The sequence below is a fragment of the Labeo rohita genome, chromosome 1 (assembly GCF_022985175.1).
Source record: "Labeo rohita strain BAU-BD-2019 chromosome 1, IGBB_LRoh.1.0, whole genome shotgun sequence".
In the NCBI taxonomy this organism is placed as follows: Eukaryota; Metazoa; Chordata; class Actinopteri; order Cypriniformes; family Cyprinidae; genus Labeo; species Labeo rohita.
This window is the reverse complement of record NC_066869.1, coordinates 29982666-30005740: the sequence shown is the minus strand read 5'-3', so window position 1 is coordinate 30005740 and position 23075 is coordinate 29982666. Positions and strand designations below refer to the sequence as shown.

Sequence of the window (23075 nt, the reverse complement as noted above, 5' to 3'; positions counted from 1 at the left end):
TTTGAACCTTCTGTAATTGTTGCATATGAGTCCCTCGGTTGTCCTCAGTGTGAAAAGATGGATCTCAAAATCATAAAGTCATTGTTGCAAATGGTTAAAATACACAAAAATGCTTAAAAACTGAAGAATTTGTGGGACCTGAAAGATTTTTCTGAAGAACAGCAGACAGTATAACTGTTCAGGACAAATAAGCGACTCATGAACGATGAACATGAAAAAAAAAAAAAAACATCTTAGGATTATTGCGGTAACAACATAGTATTAAGAATTAAGATCAAGTGTATATAAACTTTTGAACGGGGTCAAAATATCTTATTCAGGTCAACACTAAATAAAAAAATAACATGCATTTTGTATGATCCCTCTTATTTTGGTGAAATAACTAACATTTTGCAGATTCTGCGAGGTGTATGTAAACTTTTGACCTCAACTGTATATTGTCATATGAAGTAAAAAACATATGAAACCTATTAGAAATTGAAACAATTTCATATATTAACATATATACACTCACCAATTAATTTATCAACTGCTCATTAACATACATATTTAATCAGCCAATCATATGGCAGCAACATTTAGGCATGTAGACATGGTCAAGACAATCGGCTGATGTTTAAACCAAGGATCAGAAAAGAAAAGAAAAGAAAAGAAAAGAAAAGAAAAGAAAAGAAAAGAAAAGAAAAGAAAAGAAAAGAAAAGTGATTTAAGTGACTTGGCATGGTTTTTGCCACATATGACTGGCTGCTCTAAGTATTTCAGAAACCGCTGATCTACAAAGACTATCTTTATGGTTAACAGAGAATAGTCCAAAAAAGAGAAAATATCCAATGAGGGGAAGTTCTGAGGGCAAAAGGTCAGAGGAGAATGGCCAGACATGTTTAAACTGATAGAAAGGCAACAGTAACTTAGATAAAAACACAACACGTTGGACCTTGAAGCTGATGGGCTACGGCAGCAAAAGAATACACCGGCTGCCACTCCTGTCAGCTGAGAACAGAAAACTGAGGCTATAATTTCTGCTGCAACATTTGGATGGTAGGGTCAGAATGTGGTGTAAACAACATTAAAAACGCATGGATCCATCCTGCTTTGTATCAACGGTTCAGGCTATTGGTGGTTAACGGTTAGGCATATGATACGCTATGATTCCAGTTCAAAGGGAATGTACAGGGGTTGGACAGTGAAACTGAAACACCTGGGTTTAGACCACAATTAGTATGCCGTTTGGCCTCCTTTTGCAGCCAATACAGCATTATTTCATCTTGGGAATGACAAATACAAGTCCTGCACAGTAGCCAGAAGGATTTTGAGCCATTCCTTTCGCAGAACAGTGGCCAGGTCACTATGTGATGTTGGTGTATGAAAACATTTCCTGACTCGTTCCTCCAAAACACCCCAAAGTGGCTCAATAATATTCAGATCTGGTGACTGTGCAGGCCATGGGAGATGTTTAACTTTACTTTCATGTTCATCAAATCACTCTTGTCACCAGTCTTGCTGTGTGTATTGGTGCATTATCATCCTAATACACGGCACCACCTTCAGGGTACAATGTTTGAGCTATTGGGTGCACATAGTCAACCTTCACACTCTGCTCTTATTGGTGGAATGTGCGATCAGTAAAGACTGGCCACCAGGCTGCTTAAATATAGCCATGAAACCTCCAACACTATATTGGCCAGTGTTTCAGTTTCATTGTCCAACCCCTGTATATGTTCCATTCAAAGGGCATTACAGTGTGTGAGATGTGAAATTAAATTGTATTTATTTTAGATATATTATGTCACACTTCACACTTCTCTAGTAAGTTTCATGTGTGTGTGAAGACACTGCAGGCCAAGGCGTAGCACAAATCTGTGAATGAATGTTCCGAAGTGAAGTAAACTTTAACAGATTTCTTGTGCACAGGGAGTAGAGAGCAAAGAACACTGTGTAGGATGTCAATCGGAACACAGTTCATGCATGGAGATCTCTTCTAAGAAGCTGGTTATCTGAATCAGGGCCTGTATTCACAAAATATTTTCTCTTACCACTAAGAGTTCTCCTAAACAGAAGTAAAAGTTTTTAGCTAAGAGTTTTCTCTTCAAACCTATTCACAAAGCTGCTCAGACAAACTTATACTAAGGAATACAGAGAAGTCTTAAAGTGCCCCTATTATGGATTATAAAAGGTTCATATTTTGGTTTTGGGAGTCCCCAGCAAAAAGTTGACATGCATGCAAGGTCAAAAAATACTTTTATTGTCTTATAATATGCATTTATTTTTACCTTATTTGCTCAACGACTCCCAAACAGTTCATTAAAATGAATCACTTGTCCAAACCACTCGTTTGCATGACACTAATCTGCGGTGATTGGTCCGATGACCCAGTCTTTTGTGATTGGTTTAACGTTACTGTGTGCGAATTTCAAACACGGAACACCCATCACCGTTACTCTAGCCTACAACTCTGTGGTAAACAACAACACCCAAACAGCCATAGTATATGCGTCAACCCAACGTATTGATAAAGCACTGCAGCTTGTACACCAACGTATTGTTCTATTCTTTGTCAGAACTTCAAGTAATAACAACCACAAACATTCACTATTCATCAACACATTTCTAGACAATAGCGAGTGAACAGATAAAGTATGGCAGTGTATGTACAAATCTGCCCTATAATGATAAAAATCCATGCAGTGGTTTTTAATTAATCTGCAAAAATAATATTCCCTTTTTCAGATCGAGCCATTCTCAGATGCCTGTCGTTGTGGCTCGGCTTTCGGCCAGAACGTGATATACCAACTCCTCCTCCTTCACCACCCTCGATGGGGGTCCAGCGAGGGGGCTCACGGAGGTTCCCCAGGCAGAGAGGGCGATTGCAGGGCACTCCCCGCAAAAACACCGCCACTTGACGGGAGTCTTTTTGGGGCCTGTAAGTCCTCTCCGGGCGAAGGCTTACCCGGCTTCTGGACAAGCTGCGTCCACCCTGCATGCCATGGCCATCCTGTGGGTGTTCGGGCCAAGGTGTTTTGAGATCTGTACGAGGGTGATTCCAATCTAGAACTGCGTCCAGTGACTGATTATGCTCTCTGAGCTATGAAAGTTGCGGCACAGGCTTTGGGAAGGGTGATGTCCACTTTGTTGGTCGAACCCCCCCTCGATACGGATGCATTGGCACACAGCTGACCGAGCGACTTACGCAAGCACAATTATCCCCCAGTGAGCCTTGTTGCACGCACACTGTGCAATGTCGGGAAGCATACAGAACAGATTCTTCTGGTAGCCCTGTTGGCCCAACAGAACCTGGTTCTCGGAGCTTGTGCTCCTATCATCAATCCCTTCCTGGCATATCCCTCTGAGAAAGAACCTCCTTTTCCAGATCTCTGGAACCTCCTTCTATGGTCCCTGGATGCAACCAAGAAGTCTCCAGAAACTTTCCACCTGCAGTGGTAAGCACCTTATGCAGGACAGAGCCCCCTCCATTAGGTGGCAGTACGTCCTGGAAATGGCGCAGGTGTTCTTTCTAAGAGAAGTTCAAGAAGGCCTGGATAGGCACCTTTCTGCTTCTACACCCAAGATCCATGTGGCAGCTACCATGACTTGGTGGAAGGCAGATCGGTGGAGCACGCTTTGTTATCAGAATCCTTTGAGGCACCCAGAGGTTGAACCCTCCCAGGCTGCACCACATCCCCTCTTGATCTGTCTGTGGCCTTACAGTAAGATCTGTTGAGCTCCTTCAGTCAGTTGGTTTCTGTGCCCTCTCCATGGAGATGGCTTCCCTGACTGCGCTCACCTCTGTTAAAGAGCGGGAAATCTTCGAGATGTTTTCTATTGTTTTTTTTTTTTTTTTTAGCAAGGAGGATAGTTTGTGATTTGGTCTTAGTGACTTAGGAGTCATCTTCACTATTTCTAACATTTCACATGTTAGAGCCAAAAATTAAGAGTCCTAAATTTAGAATTTACACGCCCATTATCTTCAAGTAATAAGATTTTCTCCTAAATAGGTGAGTTATGAGCTACTTTTAGACTTAAAATGTTTTGTGAATACAGGCCCAGATATGTTAAATAAGAGTGACAAGCAAAATATGCAGAGCAGAATTGAGAACCACTGCAATAGAGCACCTGATTCACATTATGGGTGTGCAGCCAACAAATCCAATTGCAGCAATTGCAGCAATGATGCTATCATGTCAATATGGACCAAAATCTCTGAGGAATGTTTTCAGCACCTTGTTAAATCTGTGCCACAAAGAATTAAGTCAGTTATAAAGGCAATATGAGATCCAGTCTGGTACTAGCAAAGAGTATCTAAGTGGCTGGTGAGTGTATCTAGCCCATACAAATAGTGTATGTATGCTTATGTATGTGCAGTACATTTTTGGACATATATGTCATGTATACAGTGTGTATTATAAAAACATTCATAAACGTACATATTTTTGTATATATGTACTTTTAATAAAAATGCAAATATAAATACAATATATAGACTTTTTAGCTGCAGGTTTGCAGTGCTGGGTGAAAGAAGAGTATATAGTATATTTTCAATTTTTTACTTTAATATTATTTATTTTCTAAATACAAATATCCCTGGAGCATGAGATCATAACCCGTTCATTGCGTTGTCCAAAGACGCTTCCGAAAACTCTAGTGAGACCAAGGTTTAATGCAGATGTTATAATGTGGGTTTGGCAGGGCACAATAAGCAGGATGCTTCAGCTGTTATATACAAAGTATCTTGTAACAATCTGCACCTGATACAACGTAGTTACATGGTAGTGCAAATAACAACCTGTACAACCAGTATTCTGTTTAAATATGTAAGACCTTCTGCATGTCCCTACTCTGAGTTCTCAGAAACATTAACTTCACTATTTACTCTCATTTTCTTTTCCCAGCCTCATCACTGCAATCGTACAAGACAGGTACAAATTGTGCTTTTTGAAGAATACTTCTAATAAAAGGTACCTGTGGAAGTCTTTAACTAAAATGCCCTCAGAAGTACCTCTTCCACCTCACTGAAGTTGTCTAAAGCTTCTCCCTGAGAGAACTTTCATCCAGCACATCAGTGCACAAACAGCCTCAGTGCCCAGGGAGGTACTCAGCATGACCTTAGTGCATTCAGTCCTCGCCATGGGAGACATGGGTCAAGCAGCTTCTCTCACAAATACAGCGAGAGAGGGGAAAAGTTTGTTGAGCTTTTAAGAATGCCTCAAAAAATGCAACCTCACTCGCAGCACTTATATCATGCGAAAAAAAAAAAAATGACACAGTAACACATGATGACAAATGATGGCACGACAGTGTCTGAATGATTGCAGGAAGCACCGAATCAAAAACTATAGCCAGTAAACAATTCAGAGTGAGTGCAATCTTTTAAAAGTTTTCCAGATGTTAATCCATTTTAGTCCAATATATCAAAGAGAACAGGCATGCTTTAGGCTGCTCAGTGCTTCGAGGGCTAACTGAAATATTGGTGTGAGAGCTTAAAAAAAATGGTTCATACCACTAGAGTCCTTCTTCTGTTCCAGTTCAAACTGAATCCCTCTGTAAAGTTCTCTGGATATGAGACCGTAGGCAATTATCATCACCACACCTGGGATGAAGAACAGAATGAAGAGCAACAAAACGTACCTAAAAGAGAGAAAGAGAGCAAAATATCTGTCAATGAAAAGGTTGTTTATACAGATAATGAAACCAATGAACTAAGCTGTCAAGGCTGTGCATAAGATATAATATGTAGTGCACAGGAAAGACACAAAAATGAGTTGAGCCATTTGATTGAATTCTAGTGAATGTGAATTAATTGCAATGCTCGGGCAAACCGCAATAGAGTTCTAGTCTGATAGAGAATGATGTGCGCCAAATCAGTCGCTGTAGAAATCGAATACGGTAATGGTTGCTGATGAAATAGCTCAACACGAGATCCAACGTAAATGTAATGATATGTCAAATTAAAAGTCATATCCCACAAGGTAGGTGATTTGGTTCAAAAACATTTTTGTTATGTTGGTTGAAAATCTCTTCATATCCCAATTAACTGCGATTAATCACAAGTTTTTGCATACATAGTATATGTGCGAGTACTGTGCATATTTATTGTGTAAACATAAATAAACACACATGCATGTGTATATTTAAGAAAAATATGTTTATATATGATATATTTGTATATAATATAAATTATATAAATATAAATATATACATGTAAATACATGTAAGTATTTCCAAAATATATGTATGTGTGTGTCTTAATAAATATACACAGTACACACACATATATTATGTAAACGAAAACTTTTATTTTGGATGTGAATAATTGTTGCCCAGCACTAATTATTTTTTAAGCCTAATAAATAATTGACCTCAGAAAGGGAAATCATGGGTAATCACTGCTTTATTTTTATTATTATTTTTTTTTTTCATATTTTTCATACAGCTATTTTATATTATATTATATTATATTATATTATATTATATTATATTATATTATATTATATTATATTATATTATATTATATTATATTATATTAAACTGTTCAGTCTGGTTCTCAAATCTGATTGGCTGATAAGAGTGCTATATAAGAGTCCAACAGAACTCCAACAACACCTGTTTCATCATTTGTAATTGTATCACCTGGCTTGTGTACTACTTACAGCAAGTGTCATGGCGGACACCCAAATCCAGTATCATTTTATAAATATTACTGTTTTTGTGTCACACAGTGTAGTTTTAAGAGGTTTTCAGGCAAAAATGTACGTGTTTATAGTTCAAATATGCAGTTTGTTAATAAAGTTAACGTCTATTTGAAAATTTGCTTCTATGTTTTCGGACGCTTATAAAGCCGTCGAGAGAAGCCTCAACTCGGCCAGATCTTCTGGATTTACCACTGGCTCTAATGTCTCTATAGTGGTTAAACATGAGATATAATTCATTTTTGGGTAAATCTAACGGGCAGTCTTTGGTTTTATTAATCTGTTATTTGTTCCAGAGAGGATAGTTTTGGCAAAATCTCATGTAACATAATTCAGTACTGTATATGAGAACGGCTTTACTTTTGAATTGCCTAGCTACTTTTTTGATGGCTGTTTTTGTTGTTGTTTATTACATATTCTTATTCAATAAATAATATTTTAGATGAACAATAAATTATATAATATTTTTAATAATAGTGTTTAGTATTGAGAAACTGTGCGTGTGATGGTGATTTTAGTTACATTATTCCAACCTCAGATGGTGACAAGAGACTGCTTACTGAGTCATCAGTAAAGAAGCGACTGTGGTAAAGACTTTTATACTAATAAGGTTTTAAGCAGAAGTTATTTTTAGCTTTAACAACAGCTTGATGCAGCAAACACATGCACTGAGCGGTAAAATCACCCTTTACAGATGAAAGGATATTAAGGTTACCACAAACATAATGCTTTCATCGTGAATATGAAAAATTAATGCTCTATCAGATGCAGGTATGTTAATCACACTCGCTGAGTCCATCTTTCTCTCTCACAATACTAATACATGATGCAGTGAGGTTTTCATGCAGTAATACAATAAGCTTTCAATGAAGCAACTCTGCATTCCTTCGTTACTAGTTCTAAAGTGACGTTTTGGAATTAGTAACAGAGGCTTGAGCTCAACTGTTCAACTGTCAAACTTTGATTTGAATCTGTGGCGGAAGGAAGTAGTTCTGCACAAAAGAGGGCTTTTAAAGGAGAATTCCACTTCCAGAACAACAATTTACAAATAATTTACTCGCCCCCTTGTCATCCATGTTCATGTCTAAGAAATTATGGTTTTTAGGGAAAGCATTTCAGGATTTTTCTCCATATAATGGACAACATAGGTGCCCCGATTTTGAACTTCCAAAATGCAGTTTAAATGCAGCTTAAAAGGGCTCTAAATGACCCCAGCTGAGGAAGAAGGGTCTTATCTAGTGAAACGATTGGACTTTTTTTTTTTTTTTCGAAAAATAATTTTTTAAGCACAAAAGCTCATGTAGCACAGGGTTATTAATGGGTCGTTCTTGAATGACCATTTAATTTTGAACGAATCTTCAATGTGACTCGGGAAGAATGAGTCGTCTCGGGGAGTGATTCGTTCAGTCACGCATGCGCAGCATCCTATTGGGTTCTGTACTGGAATTAGTTCAATTAATTCTGTTTCAAGTCTTCGGGTTTCTCAAATCATTCGTTCATCTTATGGGGCTGTCACGTGATGAACAAACGACTCAAACCCAAAAGCTTGTCAGATTTGTCTAGTGTGATCAACGTTTGTGTAAGCAGTAGATGTGTTAGGGAAGTAACACGTAACATTTTAATTATATTTTGCTAAAATGAACGAAATGACTCGAAAAAAGATTCATTCATTTTGCTGAACGAGACTCAGAGGTCCGAGTCTAAAATGATCCGAACTTCCCAAGTAAGTTCATCAGTTTGTGTATTGAGTATGGTGAAAAACTCCATCTTATTTTCTCCTACAACTTGAGAGGAGGACATCGTTGTACCTTTTTGCTCAGGTGGGCGAAATGTTCACCCAATTGAGAAAACTTTTGTTTAGCAAGAAAATAAATTAGAGGGAACACTGTAGTGGACAAATTAGAATAAATGATTGGTGATACTGTATTTGGGTGCATTTTCCAAGGGACAAAAATGCACTGAAAACCCAATAAGGGCTTATTTAAAGCCTCCACCTTAACAAACAAACAAAGAGACAAATATATATAAATTACAACACTTTTGGAAAACACAGCCCTGATCTTTTTTGATGCATTGATTAAAGAACATCTAAGGCTCAACTGAAATTCTAAGGTGTCTAAATTAATTTATTCAGCAATTATTAGCAGTCCTCTAATCTGATTGGCTAAACTATGTTTTGTAGCAAAACTAGTGATACAGTATTTCTAATGCTTATGTCCTCTGAAGTCATTGTCACTACAATTGTTAATTGACATCCATTACCGTTTGCTACAGTTATTACAGCTACAGTATTCCAAAGGTGTCACACAAACTTAATTGTTGTTGTACTGAAGTCTAAGTGTAATTAATTGTTTTGATTACCCGCAGCTGTGGTGATATTCAGTACAACAGCATTATAGTATTGTTTAACTAGCTTTTGCAGTCTATTTAAATTATTTGCAATGAACAACACAAGCTTCAGGTTCAGTGACACAGTATTTATAATAATGCGGTCAGATGGTCAGCTCTGACATACAATAGGACAATGCAATTCTTGAATGTCAAACTTTAAATTAAAAAGCTCTACCCCATAATATGATGTCATTTAATAATATTCAAATGACAGCGTGGGAGTGTTCCCTGAAAGCATCTCCGGTTGTCCGTTCCTCTGATCTTTTTCATCTATCAGACAGCTTTGTGCTTGCAGCTCCTTTCCATGCTGCACTTATCTGATATCAAAGACACTTTTCTCTCCTCTTGTTTCCTGTGTGGCTTTCAAATTCATTACGGGCTCCAGCACAAAGGCAATAAAAGCAATACTAATCCAACCAGGAAGCAGATGTAAGAGATGAGAGTGTGATATTGGGAAGCACCTTTTTATGCAAAACAAATTTATAATGTGTGATCTTTAATACCTCTGTGTTGCTGGAAGATTTTCTTTTCTTATTTAAACAAAGCAAAACCAACATCATGTGTAGTGAAACGGAAACCCTTACATATACACACAACTGTCTGTTTTTGTCCTCAAATCTGATTGGCTGAGAGGAGTACGATATCAACATCAGAACTCCAGTCATTTCACGTCCCACAACTTACTATGTCATGGCCATTTCAAAACTAAACATGTCCTTTCCCCGTCACTCTATTTTTCTTAATCACAAATATTTTACAACATAAACACTAGTGTATGTGTTCATGTCATCCAAGATATTCATGTCTTTATTTATTCGCAAAGAAATTAATTTTTTTTGAGAAAAACATTCCAGGATTTTTCTCCATATAGTGGACTTCAATGGTGCTCAACAGATTGAAGGTTAAATGCAGCTTCAATCCCAGCCGAGGAATTAGAGCCTTATTTAGCGAAACGATAGGTAATTTACTTGAATAAATTAATATTTATACACTTTCTAACTGCTAATGCTCATCTTGTCTAGCTCTGTGATGCACAAGAGTGTGCACTCCTGTTCAATACAGTTATGTCAAAAAACTCCCATCTCATTTTCTCCTCCAACTTCAAAATCGCCCTACCTTTTTTTGTAAAGGGCGTAAGATCTTCATTGTACGTTCACTTTGTAAATACTGGGTCAATACTTCTGCAGCGATGTAGTAAGATTTTGAAGTTGGAGGAGATAATGAGATGGGAGTTTTTCAACATACCCTAAATGTATTGACCCGGATTACACAGAGTATGCATTTGCATGGCAGAGCTAGGCAAGACGAGCATTTGAGGTTAAGCAGTATATAAACTGTAACAGTTTTTTTTTTTTTTTTTTAAATGACTGATCGTTTCGCTAGATAAGACCCTTATTCCTCAGCTGTGATCATTCAGAGCCCTTTGAAGCTGCACTGAAACTGCATTTTTAATCTTAAACCATTTGAGCCCCATTGATGTCCAAAATATGGATAAAAATCCTGGAATGTTTACCTCAAAAAACTTAATTTCTTTGCGACTGAAGAAAGAAAGACATGAACATCTTGGATGACACAGGGTTGAGTAAATTATCAGGAAATTTTTATTTTGGAAGTGAAGTAATCCTTTAAACATAAAAAAATAGATAAAATACATAAGTTGTCATTTTGAGATTTTGTAGTGCATCAAGGGCACTTTGCCTGTTTCTACAGTTACAGTGTGAAAGTCACTAATCTGAGCTCCCTAGAGCTCAACAGCCCTCTGAGCCAGTCTCTGACCACAACTTGAACCAGCAGGCTGTGATTTGTGTCAAGCTTTTGTTCACTGATATGATGCATCTGACATGAATGTCTGAACAGAGATGGAACATGAATACTGTAGAGGTTTGGACTTCAGCTTCACAATTAATGAGCAAGATTTAATTGCTCTTGTTATGCATTTTAAACTTATTTAGAGCTGAGTCCTGACAGGAGCTGCCCTGCTTACAGACCAGCTTAAACCAGCATGAATTTCCAGGCTCTGGTTTATGCTAGTTAGTTCTATTTCTGTCCTGTCATTCGTCCTTGCTATGCAGCGTGGTTGTGGTTGCATCGCTTTTATTCACTGCCTTAGCAAGAACTGTTTGTTGGAGATTTCATCTTTCCATTCCTTTTGTGTATAGAACTGCACACATACTGATCCATATATACACTGTATATATATATATATATATATATATGGGGATAGAAAATACAGTTTGTACAGTAACCACCTTATTTTTCCCAGAAGAGCAAACATGGCCATTTGTAAATTTAATGGGTCTGCCTTCCTGTGTCATTCGCTTTCAGCTATTTTTAGCTGTACAAAAAAGCTTGTTTGTTTGCTGCTTGATATTGCAAACTGATGTTTCTTACAATATTATTTAAATGTATTGTCTTAATTATGAACATACTGGTTTGTAATGCAAACAGTTTTACCGTTTCCTGCACTTTGTTAATTTCTCATTATTTCCCTACAGCTGCCAACGAACCAGAAGTCTGGCACATTTACAGAAAACAGCATACTTAGCGTTGAAAAATAATGTAAATAAAAACCATTATGCCTATGGAGAGTCCCCATAAACTACATGTTCAAGACTTTACATCATTTACTAATAGTGTTGAAGTAGCTGTACTGTAACATTACATTTTGAAAATGACTTAGAATGAGAATAAATTCTCACTTAGAATAAAAGTGTCCACTCTTCCACTTGCAAAGGTGTGTTCAAGTCATGTCTGAAAAATCAGAAACACTTTATCTTAATAGTCCACTTTAGACATTCTACTAACTATAAGTAATTGTGCAACTACATTTTAACTACCAGTCATTAGAGTATTATCTTATTCTCCTAACCTTAAACCTAACCCTAACAGTCTACCAATACTGAGAATTAGTTCACATGTAGTTGCAAAGTTACTTATAGTAACTATTGACCATATGGCAGAAGCAATGGATGCAGTGTCTTTACTGATGGTAAATTTGTTGAAATTAATATTATTATTATTATTATCTACAATAAAGCTAGCTATGTGCAGAATACTACAGTATTGTACAACTGCAACAATATATATATATAAATTCAGTTTACACAATCTTTATATATTGAATAAAAAGCACCCAGTGCACATATTTGATCAATTCTGTTAAAGTTTTTTTTTTTTTTATTTGAATGGATCTGATGTTGTAATTACAACTTCCCAACTTGTAAAGACGAACTTCCCAGAAGGGCTTAAACACACCACATCTTTCTGCAGAATTTAGCTTTCTTTCAATTAAATATGCCTAAACCAGTTAATCAAGGTCTTCAGGAGTAGTACAAGCCTCTGAGCAGGTGTATTGGAGCAGGTAGGAGGTAAACTCTGCATAAAAAATCCCTCCAGGAGCAGAACTGCACACCCCTGCTATAGAATAAAACAGCACTTAATAGGTAAGTAAAGGCTGTGACACAAGAAGCCAATGACCATCGTTGAGTGTCTGTCAGCTTAATTTTTGTAATGTGTTCTGCACCACTGGCCATCAGTGACAATGTAACTCTAATTGGCTGTTCATCTTAGAGTTCAGAGCATGAGAAGAAAAGCTAAAGTGATAAAAGTGAGCAAATGACGAAGTCAAGAGGACACACACCGCATGTATATCCGCATTCCTAGGTTAGCTTTTTCTTTTTGAATGACAAATAGAATGCATGTTCTAGTTGGCCTTTGACTATAGTCTTTACAGTGCAACGTTTTAGCCCAGACACACATAACGTGGGGTGACAACACAGTCGTCTTCGTCACCGTTAGTTCTTTGTTGTTGGTTCGGTGTGTCTTTATGCCATGTGACTGTATATAATTTAGACAGATTAATCTGTATTCAAGCTTCAAAATTTAATCAGTGAGTGTAGCAGTGATCGATTTTTCCTTTTCTTTTGTTTTTCTTTTGTGATTTACATCAATGACACAGACTGCAGCAATGCAGTCACTTTAAAAACTTAATGCATGTGATGCAGATCTGGCACACACAAGATTTCTCCCAATTATTTACGGTCATTTAGGACTTTTTACCTCATTTAAGGCTGTATTTACAAGGTCGCTCTGCAAAAAAATGGTATTTTGACATGATATTGTGAGTTTTTGTCCACGAAAGAGGGCTCAGTGTCGGATGCCTGTGTTCACAGAGAACTGCTTCACAGACAGTGCACCAGTACAGAATTAAGCTCTCTTTTATGTGTTATCATGCTTGTAGCATGTTCATTTTTTCATTTAGACTACTGTAATGCTAGCCAAACGATGCAGAGAAAAAATAGATGCTGCATTAATTGCTTAAATATTTAACACAGCATCTATTTTTCAATATATTAGGGCTGTCAAAATTCATGTGTTAATTGTACAATACTTTTTTTTTGCATAATTAACACAGATATATTTTTATGTGGAAAAATAATATTAAAGTACACCAAAAGATTTTTACATAAAAGCTCATTAATATGATGCCTAGTAAAAGAAAGAAAAAAAAAAAGCTAATGCTTAATGCTTAAATTCAAATGATTCCCCCCCCAAATCCCCCATCCATCAACATGTTCTCACTCCCAACTCACCACATATTGATGCTTTGTAAGGACCCCTTGGTGTCACTTTTTGATGCTCAGAGTACCCCTATAGCATCACTTTTGGACATGCAGGGTCCTCCATTGCTTTTAGGTGTTTGCATTATGCGTTGCATTTAATGGTTTGCATGTTTTTGAAAAAACAGAAATCATTTTATATAAATGTATACTTTTATAGGTATTTTGGAGCATCTAACCACACTTCTACCCCTACCCTCAACCCACCCACTTCTGAACAATATAAAACACGCAACAGGCAAATAAAAGTACAGTGACAGGTTTTTTTTTTCTCTTTTTTTTGCAAAAACTGACCATAAAAAGCAGTATAAAAGAATTACAAACAAGTCGCATTGTATTCCAAGTCCTCCGATACCTTTATGCGAAGAACAGACTAAATCATAAGGTTTTAATTGCTGAAAATGTTCTCACTCCCACACATATCACATTCAGAAAGATACTCCTGAACACAGAATGAGCATTTTGAAGGCAAAGGTTTCTTATTTAAAGCAATGGGGGACCCTGCAGGTCGGAAAATGTCACAAAAGGGGTACCCTGTGCGTCAAAAAGTGACGCCAAGGGGTCCTGACCAAGCCTCAGTATGTGACGAGTTGGGAGTGAGAATGTGTTGTCTCCATTGTTAAGACTCACCAAGTCTGTTCCACTTGGCTTATGGGCCAGTCAAGCCTGCACATGTGAGCCGTGATGTTGTTGGGCTTGTTGAAAGGCACGAGTATACTAAATACAGGATAGGGCACCATGATCCCCACAGATAGTACCCATGTGGCAGCGATGACCTTGTAGGCATGAGAACGTGTCTGCCATGCCCTGGACTTCAGCGGGTTGCAAATGGCACTGTATCTTTCAATGGCAATAGCCACCAGACTGAAGGTGGAGATGCTAACAGATATACCTGTGAAGAGAATGCATACAAGAGAAGGAAATTAGTATTTAAAAAATAATTATATTTAAATATTATATAGAAACACATATTAAATGATATATATATATTATGCATTGTTCACAATGTAAAATATTTGTATATACTCTCAGAACAAAAGGTTTCAAATGGTACTTAATATGTACACTTTGAGTGCTGATAGGCTATGTACTGTATCTTTAAGGTACAATAGACCAATTATAATTATATATCATGGTTGCAGAACACCCCAGAGAGATAGCCTTTACGGCTAGAAAATTACATGGATACAGTACAAAATAAATTAAAAAATTGAAAAAGTCAGGGGTGCCCAACACTGTTCCTGGAGATCGACCTTCCTGCAGAGTTTAGTTCCAACCCTAATCAAACACACCTGTCTGTAATTATCAAGTGCTCCTTCAGATCCTAATTAGCTGGTTCAGGTGTGTTTGGTCAGGGTTGGAGCTGAACTCTGCAGGAAGGTCGATCTCCAGGACCAGGGCTGAGCACCCCTGTTATAGATTATATTGATTAGATGTCATTTTCAAGATATTCTCCACATATTACAAGAGCTTGTCACCGAGTGATAAGTGCTGTTATTCAACAAAACTGACGTTAGATAGCAGGACAGCCTTACAGATCTGAAACAGGGATGACGTTTTTGTGGGCGGAGCCTATCTAGTGGCAGAAAATGACGGTTCTCAAGTGGCAGTCAAATTTGATTTTAGATTTAAAAATTCTGACTTTATTCTTGCAAATCCAAGATTATATCTCACAATTCTAATAAGGAAAACCAACTTGTCATTCTCTCTTTTCCCCTTGGCTCAGAATAGAAGTTTATATCCCACGCTTCTGGCTTTTTTCCCTCAGAACTAACAAACTCACTATTTTTAAGTTAAACTGAGTTATAAAGTCAGAATTAAGAGATATAAACTTGCATTTGCAAGAAAAAAGTCAGAATTGTGAGATAAAACAAATGTTATGTAAAAATGTTAATAGTAATAGGTTTAAATAATATTTCTGTAGGGCTAATACAATACGTCCCCTATGAACAGCATATGTGAATATTACGTAGACCTATTGTTTAAATCAAATTTATGCTTAGATTAATCATAGCAGTTTTCATCCATAGTATGTACCTTCTAACATATGCGTTTAGCTTCAAATGGTATATTTGAGGACAGTATAAAAATTATTTGCTTTCCGATTTTCACATCAAAAGGCACGAAAATTGTTTTTTTCCAGAATTTTACCCGTTTGGCTCCACTTGTTACCAGTGTTTTCTGCAACCACTATGCATGTGCAGCTGCAAGTAATGTAATTGTGATGTCTACTCCAAATTGGTCTATACTAACAATATTGGGACACACCTTTTAATTACTGATCAAGCAAACAATATAAATAAATTAGTAAGTAGAGTCATTCTGAAGCACTGAAGTGAATTCAAGTGTGGTATTGGATGTCACCATTGTAGTAAGTAAGCTCATGAAATTTGAGCCCGGCTAGATATTCCACAGTCAGCTTTAGGTAAAATTATTGGAAAGTGGAAGAGTTTAGGAACAGCAGCAACCCAGCCGTGAAGCAGAAGACGGCGTAAAGTTAGGGAGTGGGGTCGTACAGTCATACAGACAACTTTTGTACTTTTTTCCTGAGAGTGTAACATATAACATTTTTAAAGTAAACAAAACAATATATGAAGAGTTCAGATGCAAAACCAGCTAAAAGCCATCTTGGTCAAAAATGAGATAATGATACTGAATGAATGCTCCTGACATACAGAATACATCCATCAAATACTTTTACTTCAAACTTGCTAAATTCCAGCCTCAGCCCAATCAGAAGTACCAGTACTTACATAGAAACCTATACAAAGTAGCCAGAAAGAAATGCTCATTTTAAAGAAATACATCAGATGGATTTAGCTGGTTTTGCATCTGAACTCTTCATATATACAACATTGCATAATGTTACAAAAATCATTGCTGGGTAAAATGGTAGGCACAGTATTAACTTTCATCAATTTTACACCAACCCTACCGGTCTGTATTGGATCATGTGTTTACCATGCATTTCTTGGGGTTGTGTATTTTATGATTATGTTGCTATGCATAAGAGTTCTTCTTCCAAGTATTCCCGCTTAGGGCGCCATACCTCTTCTAATTTCATCAGATTCAAATACCAAGGCTTACGGAACCTCCTGGATTGAGAACTGCAGCTAATGGGGTTTGCATATATGAATATGCATGTTATGCAGTGTTTGCTACATTCTGCTCTGGCACTCTTTACAAATCATTTTAATGTATTCCCCTATTTAGACACACACACACAAAATCCCAGATCCCAGATTCACCCCCCCAAAATGATTGTAAACGTCCTTTGATGAAGTATTTTTCACTGAACAAGAACGTTTTTCATGGCAATGTTTTCCTGCACTTGTTTCGTCATGTTGTGCTAATGAGAAACCAGGGCTGCTACTGCAGAACCTCTGATTATCCAGCGACTTTATGAAACACTTGGGCAGATGGATTTCTAACTGATTGAGATTACCCAAGTGAATTTTCTAAACTCTCCTTAGATGTTTTTTTTTCTTCTAGCCCAAAAAGAAGCAAGATGAAATGCAAGAATACCAAAGAGAATTCAGTTTACTGGGTGCAATTGCAAATAAACTTCTTATTGCAGAGTACTGGCCTTATGTTCATTGTCTGTGCTCTACCCCGGTTTTAGATCCGCTCCACTTTGTTTCATATATACAGTGGTTGATAAATCCTCTCTGCCTGTATTTGCCAAGGCCACGCACACACTTGAGTTTTTCAAAGCAGACCTTCAGGAAAATGTTCAGTGCAGCATGACATGTTTAAGAACTTTTCTGAAAAGACGAATCTGTGGAGCTCTTCTGCAGTTAAACGGTCAACAGTTTGACTCTATTCAGTCTGAAACTATTACTTTCTACACAGAGCGGCTGTTTACTGTTTTTCCTCTTTGGATAAAGGAAACTTATAAGCGATATTTTTTGCATTAACGAGATATATTTTCTGTGTTCTGTGCTCCCGGATGTATTTCAGCTGTAATTTTTATCTCCAAAGAATGCACATTGACGGAGAATGATGCCTTTGAAACTCACTTAAAGGGGTCATCGGATGCCCATTTTCCACAAGTTGATATGATTCTTTAGGGTCTTACTGAAAAGTCTATAATATACTTTGGTTAAAAATTCTCAATGGTTGAGTAAAACAACACCCTTTTTACTTTGCCAAAATCAGCTCTGCAAAAATCATCTCATTGTGGTCAAGACTGCTTTAAATGTTAATGAGCTCTGATCACCCCACCCCTCTCTTCTCTCTGTGGAAAGACGAGCCTGTTTACTTTAGCCGCATTTAGCTGCATTTAGCCGCTAAACTTGCTAACTAGCACTTTATTAGGAAAGGCAATTGCAAAGATTCATAAAAAAAATACTTATACTCACTTCTGCTGTAAGTGAAGCTGAAATGAATGAGTGATTTGAATTATTTGCGTGAAAATAGACGGATATATGTAGATCGGGAGACGCATTCCCTTCACAAACAAACGTAATCTACTGCATCTTCAGTGGCTCAGATGTCGGGAGTAAATGACGACCACTATGTTCATTATTACATCCAGCAACACAACACCTCAATCGCTCAATCAGAGATATTCTTGTCTAACTTACATCCCTGCTCCGGCATCCAAACAAAAGAGGTCGGACTGTTACAGCTGATCTGAGGTAAAACGCTCAATGTCAATCAACTATCGTGGGAGCGGCCTCTGCGGGTGTGACGCAACAATGACAGGCATCTGAGAATGGCTCAGTTTGAAAAAGGGGATATTATTTTAACAGATTAATTAAAAACCACTGCATAGATTTTTATCATTATAGGGCAGATTTGTACATACACTGACAACACACATTAATGTTCAAACAACATGTAAGAGTGAACTTAGCATCCGATGACCCCTTTAAAACAGAGGTGTACACAAATGTTGCAGCCATTGTAACGGCATTTACCAGTCGCACAGACAGTGATTTGTGCTCTGAGGTGATTTTCTTCCTTGTGGGTAGACATTAGCAGATATGACCACTGAGGGTAGGAAATCAATGGCTCATAATGGTTTTGTGCATTGATTGCCACTGGCTGACTAAAACCAGGAGCCCAAAGCACTCTCAGATTAATGCAATAAACTCAGCAAGGTAATACAAGAGAATGCCACAGAATACCAGTGGAGCTGTAGAATGTGATGGAATGTTCTCACAGAGGCGGCATGCTCTTCCTCTGACTCAAGGCCAACGCTTTGCAGAGTGAGAATGACTTATTGCCGTCCAGCTCAGTGCCAAGTAAATTCAGAGACGAAATGCTGATTTAGGACCAGGCTGTGCTGTACAGATCCTCAAGACTTATAGCTTTTACTGCTATATTATGGAACACTCATAAATATGTAAAACACTATGTAAGGGATGATATACGGTGCGCCAATCAGTTCGTTTATTTGGGCCTTGTATCATCCTGAAGGGGTTAATTTTGTAATAACGGCCTGACTGTACATTTCCCACTTATTACACGGACACAAAATGAGTAAATAGATTAACATGAAATATTGATTTGAGTTGAAATTATAACATTATGTGAAAAGGGAAAGACTGCGGAGTGATGTGAGAGAAACTACCAGAGTGTAAGAGACTGGTTGCCAGGGACAACAGTATACAGTGTTGTGGATTGACTGCAGAGTGCTGCATTTGACCAATCAGGTTCAAGCATTCCAGCCAAATAAATATGTATATATACACACACACACACACATATATATATATATATATATATATATATATAATTGAATGTAACTGGTAACCACAATTTCCAGAAATAATCTTTGCTATCATCAAGAGATTCTATGAATCAGTTGATTGATTCTGTGAACCAGTATCTAGCAAAGAAAAACAGAATGAGCATGAGATGAAATGCATTGAAAAATTAAGTTTCTTGCTACAGGCTCAGCATTTGAAAAGAATTCTTAATAATCTTCTGCCTTGTCGGTCTGCTTGAATCATTTCTTTTCAATCTAATGCCCTACAGGTTTCAGAATAATGTATATCTCATATGGATTGGTGTTAGTATGATGTGGGACATGAAAATATGCTCTCAAAAGAGAAAGAGACATCATGTGAGAAATGGCGTTAATGACTAATTAGTCATGAAGTGCAACATCTATAAACATAGTCAAGTCCAGCGTAAACTATAAACTAACCTTGAAATGGAAAAATGACAGCCACATATAGCCATTTAAAATGCTGTGGTGTTGCTATCCACCATTTTGTCCATTTAAAACTTACTGAACAGAACTTTCTTTTCTAGCAAATTAAAAAAGTATGGTAAAAAGATGCTGTTACGGCACGTTATTCGGACACTAGATATGCAGGCTAGTCATTGGAGGTTTGTTTGTTCCGTTCCCGATATCAGCCAGTAATCTTGAAAAACATAAGAACTGCCTTGTTCTTTATGACAGTGACCTTCATTCATCTTAAATTTCCATTTCCTTTCTGAAACCGACTTACAACATCATTTTGTTTGACCAACATAAATAGAGTATCTATCCGCTGTTGTAGGGTCACATGGAAAGCAATGACATGGAAAAATAGATGGGCTAAGCTTTTACGGGATCCCTGAGAGCTTAACTAGTGTTGTTATGTGATGATGTATTGAAGTAAGCAGGATGTGCCTGTGCTCTGGAAAGTGATTTAAGTGCTTTAAGCCTAATGTATAAAGCAGATTTCAGTTTGTCAAATGTATGCTTGCTTTCACAATAGATGATGACATCCTAATAAACTAACCTATTCAATTGTTCAGCCACTTTCACAAACCTAAATAACAGCATGGGTGACCAAGATGACCATGATGGATCATATCACACTGAAAGTGGTTATTTGACATTATGATTCTACTTGAAGATTTAAAAAAAAAAGTTCTGTATCTGTAAAGCAGATTTTAGAACATTTAGATTTAGCCCATCACACAGTGTTCTCTATGAAAAGGGCTTAAAAGCCCTTGAATGTAATTTTCTCCTAAAACAGGACATTGCAACAAAAGACTACAGCACTTTCCCAAACACAGTTTTTGAGTAAAAAGTGTTGCATAAGTGAGACTGTTGACATTTTTGTAGTGCTGTACAAAGTTGGCTTATATGTCAAAGCTCAACTCTGCTAAAAAAAAAAACAGCTAAAACCAGCCTAGGCTGGTTGGCTGGATTTAGCTGGTTTAAGCTGGAAGTAGCTGGTTTTAGCTGGTCTCCCAGCCTGGTCAGGCTGGTTTTAGCTGGTCGTTCCAGCTGGTCTCCCAGCCTGACCAGCTAAGACCAGCGTGGAAGTGGCCAAAACCCCTCTAAAACCAGCCTGCTGACCAGCTATGACCAGCTAAGACCAGCCTGGATGACCAGCTAAAACCAGCCAACCAGCTTAGGCTGCTTTTAGCTGTTTTTTAGCAGGGAAATCACAATAGAGATTCATTTGTGAATTAAAGCTGCAAACAGTGTTGAAAGGGCCCTCGCACCCGCGCTCACCGTCACCCGGTGGCTTTAGGAAAACAGCCAATGGTGATAATATGATGGTGCAGACTGAACATAGTATGTTTGAGTTAGTGTAAAAGATGACATATCCTGTTGCCAACAGTTGGAGCTATGATTACAACAGAATATTGGCCTTTAGATGTCTTCGGACCAGGACTCTTACTGAATGGGTGAAGTTTGGGGCAGATCGGACAATGTATGGCTGAGTTATAACAACTTCCTTTTTACATGTCGAAACATCGAACTTTGTCAGGCTGCCACAGACACGCCCTTCAGCAAAAACTCAAAATCTTCTACCTTTAGAGTAGACTGACCATATATAATGTTGATGTCATTAAATCTCTATGAGGAGTTTGTTAGAGCATAAAACATGCCACTTCCTGTTGCCAGCAGGTGGCACTATGACTATTACTGAATATGGGCATGGGTATGGACATGTGTTCTTATCAAACATGTGAATTTTGGTGCAGATTGAACATTGTATGGCTGAAATATAATAACTTCATGTTTCATGGTGAAACATCAAAGTTTGTCAGGCTGCGATGGACACGCCCTTTCACAGAAAATCTTATAAAATCATAGAAAATCTTTACGATTTAAGGTCACAAAGGGCTTTAGATTACAGTGACCAAATTTGGCGTTGATCTGTTTAAATCTCTAGGAGGACTTTGTTTAAACACAATGCCTGAAAATGGCAAAAACAGCACAAAACTTGCAGAGAAAATTCAAAATAACAGACTTCCTGTTGGGTTTTGGACTTCATACTGGGGGGACTTTTTTGTAGGTATTGTTGTGTTACATGTGTTGACCGAATTTCGTACATGTATGTAAAACATAGCTGTAAAACACAGCACTTCTTTGAAATATTATAGGGGTCCCTATCAAGCCATTTTGCCACCCCCACTTCTGAAACCCATATCAGATGTAAATTTTCACCACTTCTGATGTGTTTATAAAGTTTAAAGAGTTTTCAAGCATGTTTAGGCCCCTTAAAAATGCAATTTATTTTGGAGAAAAAGAAGAAGAAACTGAGCAATTGCAATAGGGTCCTCGCACCATGGGTGCTTGGGCCCTAAATATGCCTGTTGTTATTAGACATTTCTGGAATAAATCAAAGAAAAAATTAAAATCCAGGATTCTTTGAAAATTACAGCCTTTTTAGTTTACTTGGGTTGGAACTGTAGTAAAAGTTTAATTTAGCCTTTAGTCATTATTGAACAATGCTTTGGCAGAAAAAAAGAATCAAACATTAATCTTCCACTTGAGAAAGCTTAATTGAACATTCCTCACCCATGAAATAAGCGACTGTCTTGCACATCGCAGCTCCAAAGATGAAGTCTTCCAGCAGACTGGGGATGAGATTAAAGGGCATGCAGAAGATGGCCATCATGAGATCACTGACGGCCAGTGAGAGCAAGAAGGAGTTGGTGACGGTCCGCATTCTCTTGTTTACTATTAGGACCACGATGATCAGCAGGTTCCCAAAAACACTCAGGAGAAAGACAAGTGAGTAAAGGATAATCCTCACCGAGTCCATTTCTGAGGAGAAAGAAAAAGCTGTTTTGGTCAAAGGAATCAATAGCTTTTTTTGTTTTTTGTTTTTCAAATGTTTAATTTTTCATTTTCCCAAACGGAAATGTTTAAAAGATCCTTTGAGGTGTATGTGTTGAATGATGGGTTATAAGTAGAAGGGGGTCTGTTTGCATGGCATCTTCTCCTCATCAGGACAGTAATGATGCAGACAGCCCTAAAAAAAAATACCATTTTTGATTTCACATGAAGAATCTGTAAAGTAATCACACTCCCAGCCAGGTGGCTGACTGTGAATTCCTCGCCTCAGGTTTGAACAATCAATTCACCATCAATCACACAGTTCAAAGTATTTTCTATGCATTTTTCACCACCTAGCGT

The 23075-nt window shown here is 37.5% G+C and overlaps 1 protein-coding gene across 1 annotated transcript in view; it reads right to left on the bottom strand.

Annotated features, from left to right (window-relative positions):
• Positions 1-23075, bottom strand: part of cckbra (cholecystokinin B receptor a) — a 42131-nt gene that overhangs the window by 5703 nt on the left and 13353 nt on the right. Inside the window, exons 2-4 of the mRNA XM_051118210.1 lie at positions 22455-22703; positions 14324-14585; positions 5495-5622 (exon numbers count right to left, since the gene is read on the bottom strand). Coding sequence (XP_050974167.1) covers positions 5495-5622; positions 14324-14585; positions 22455-22703 — 639 coding nt within the window. The remainder of the gene's footprint in view (positions 1-5494; positions 5623-14323; positions 14586-22454; positions 22704-23075) is intronic.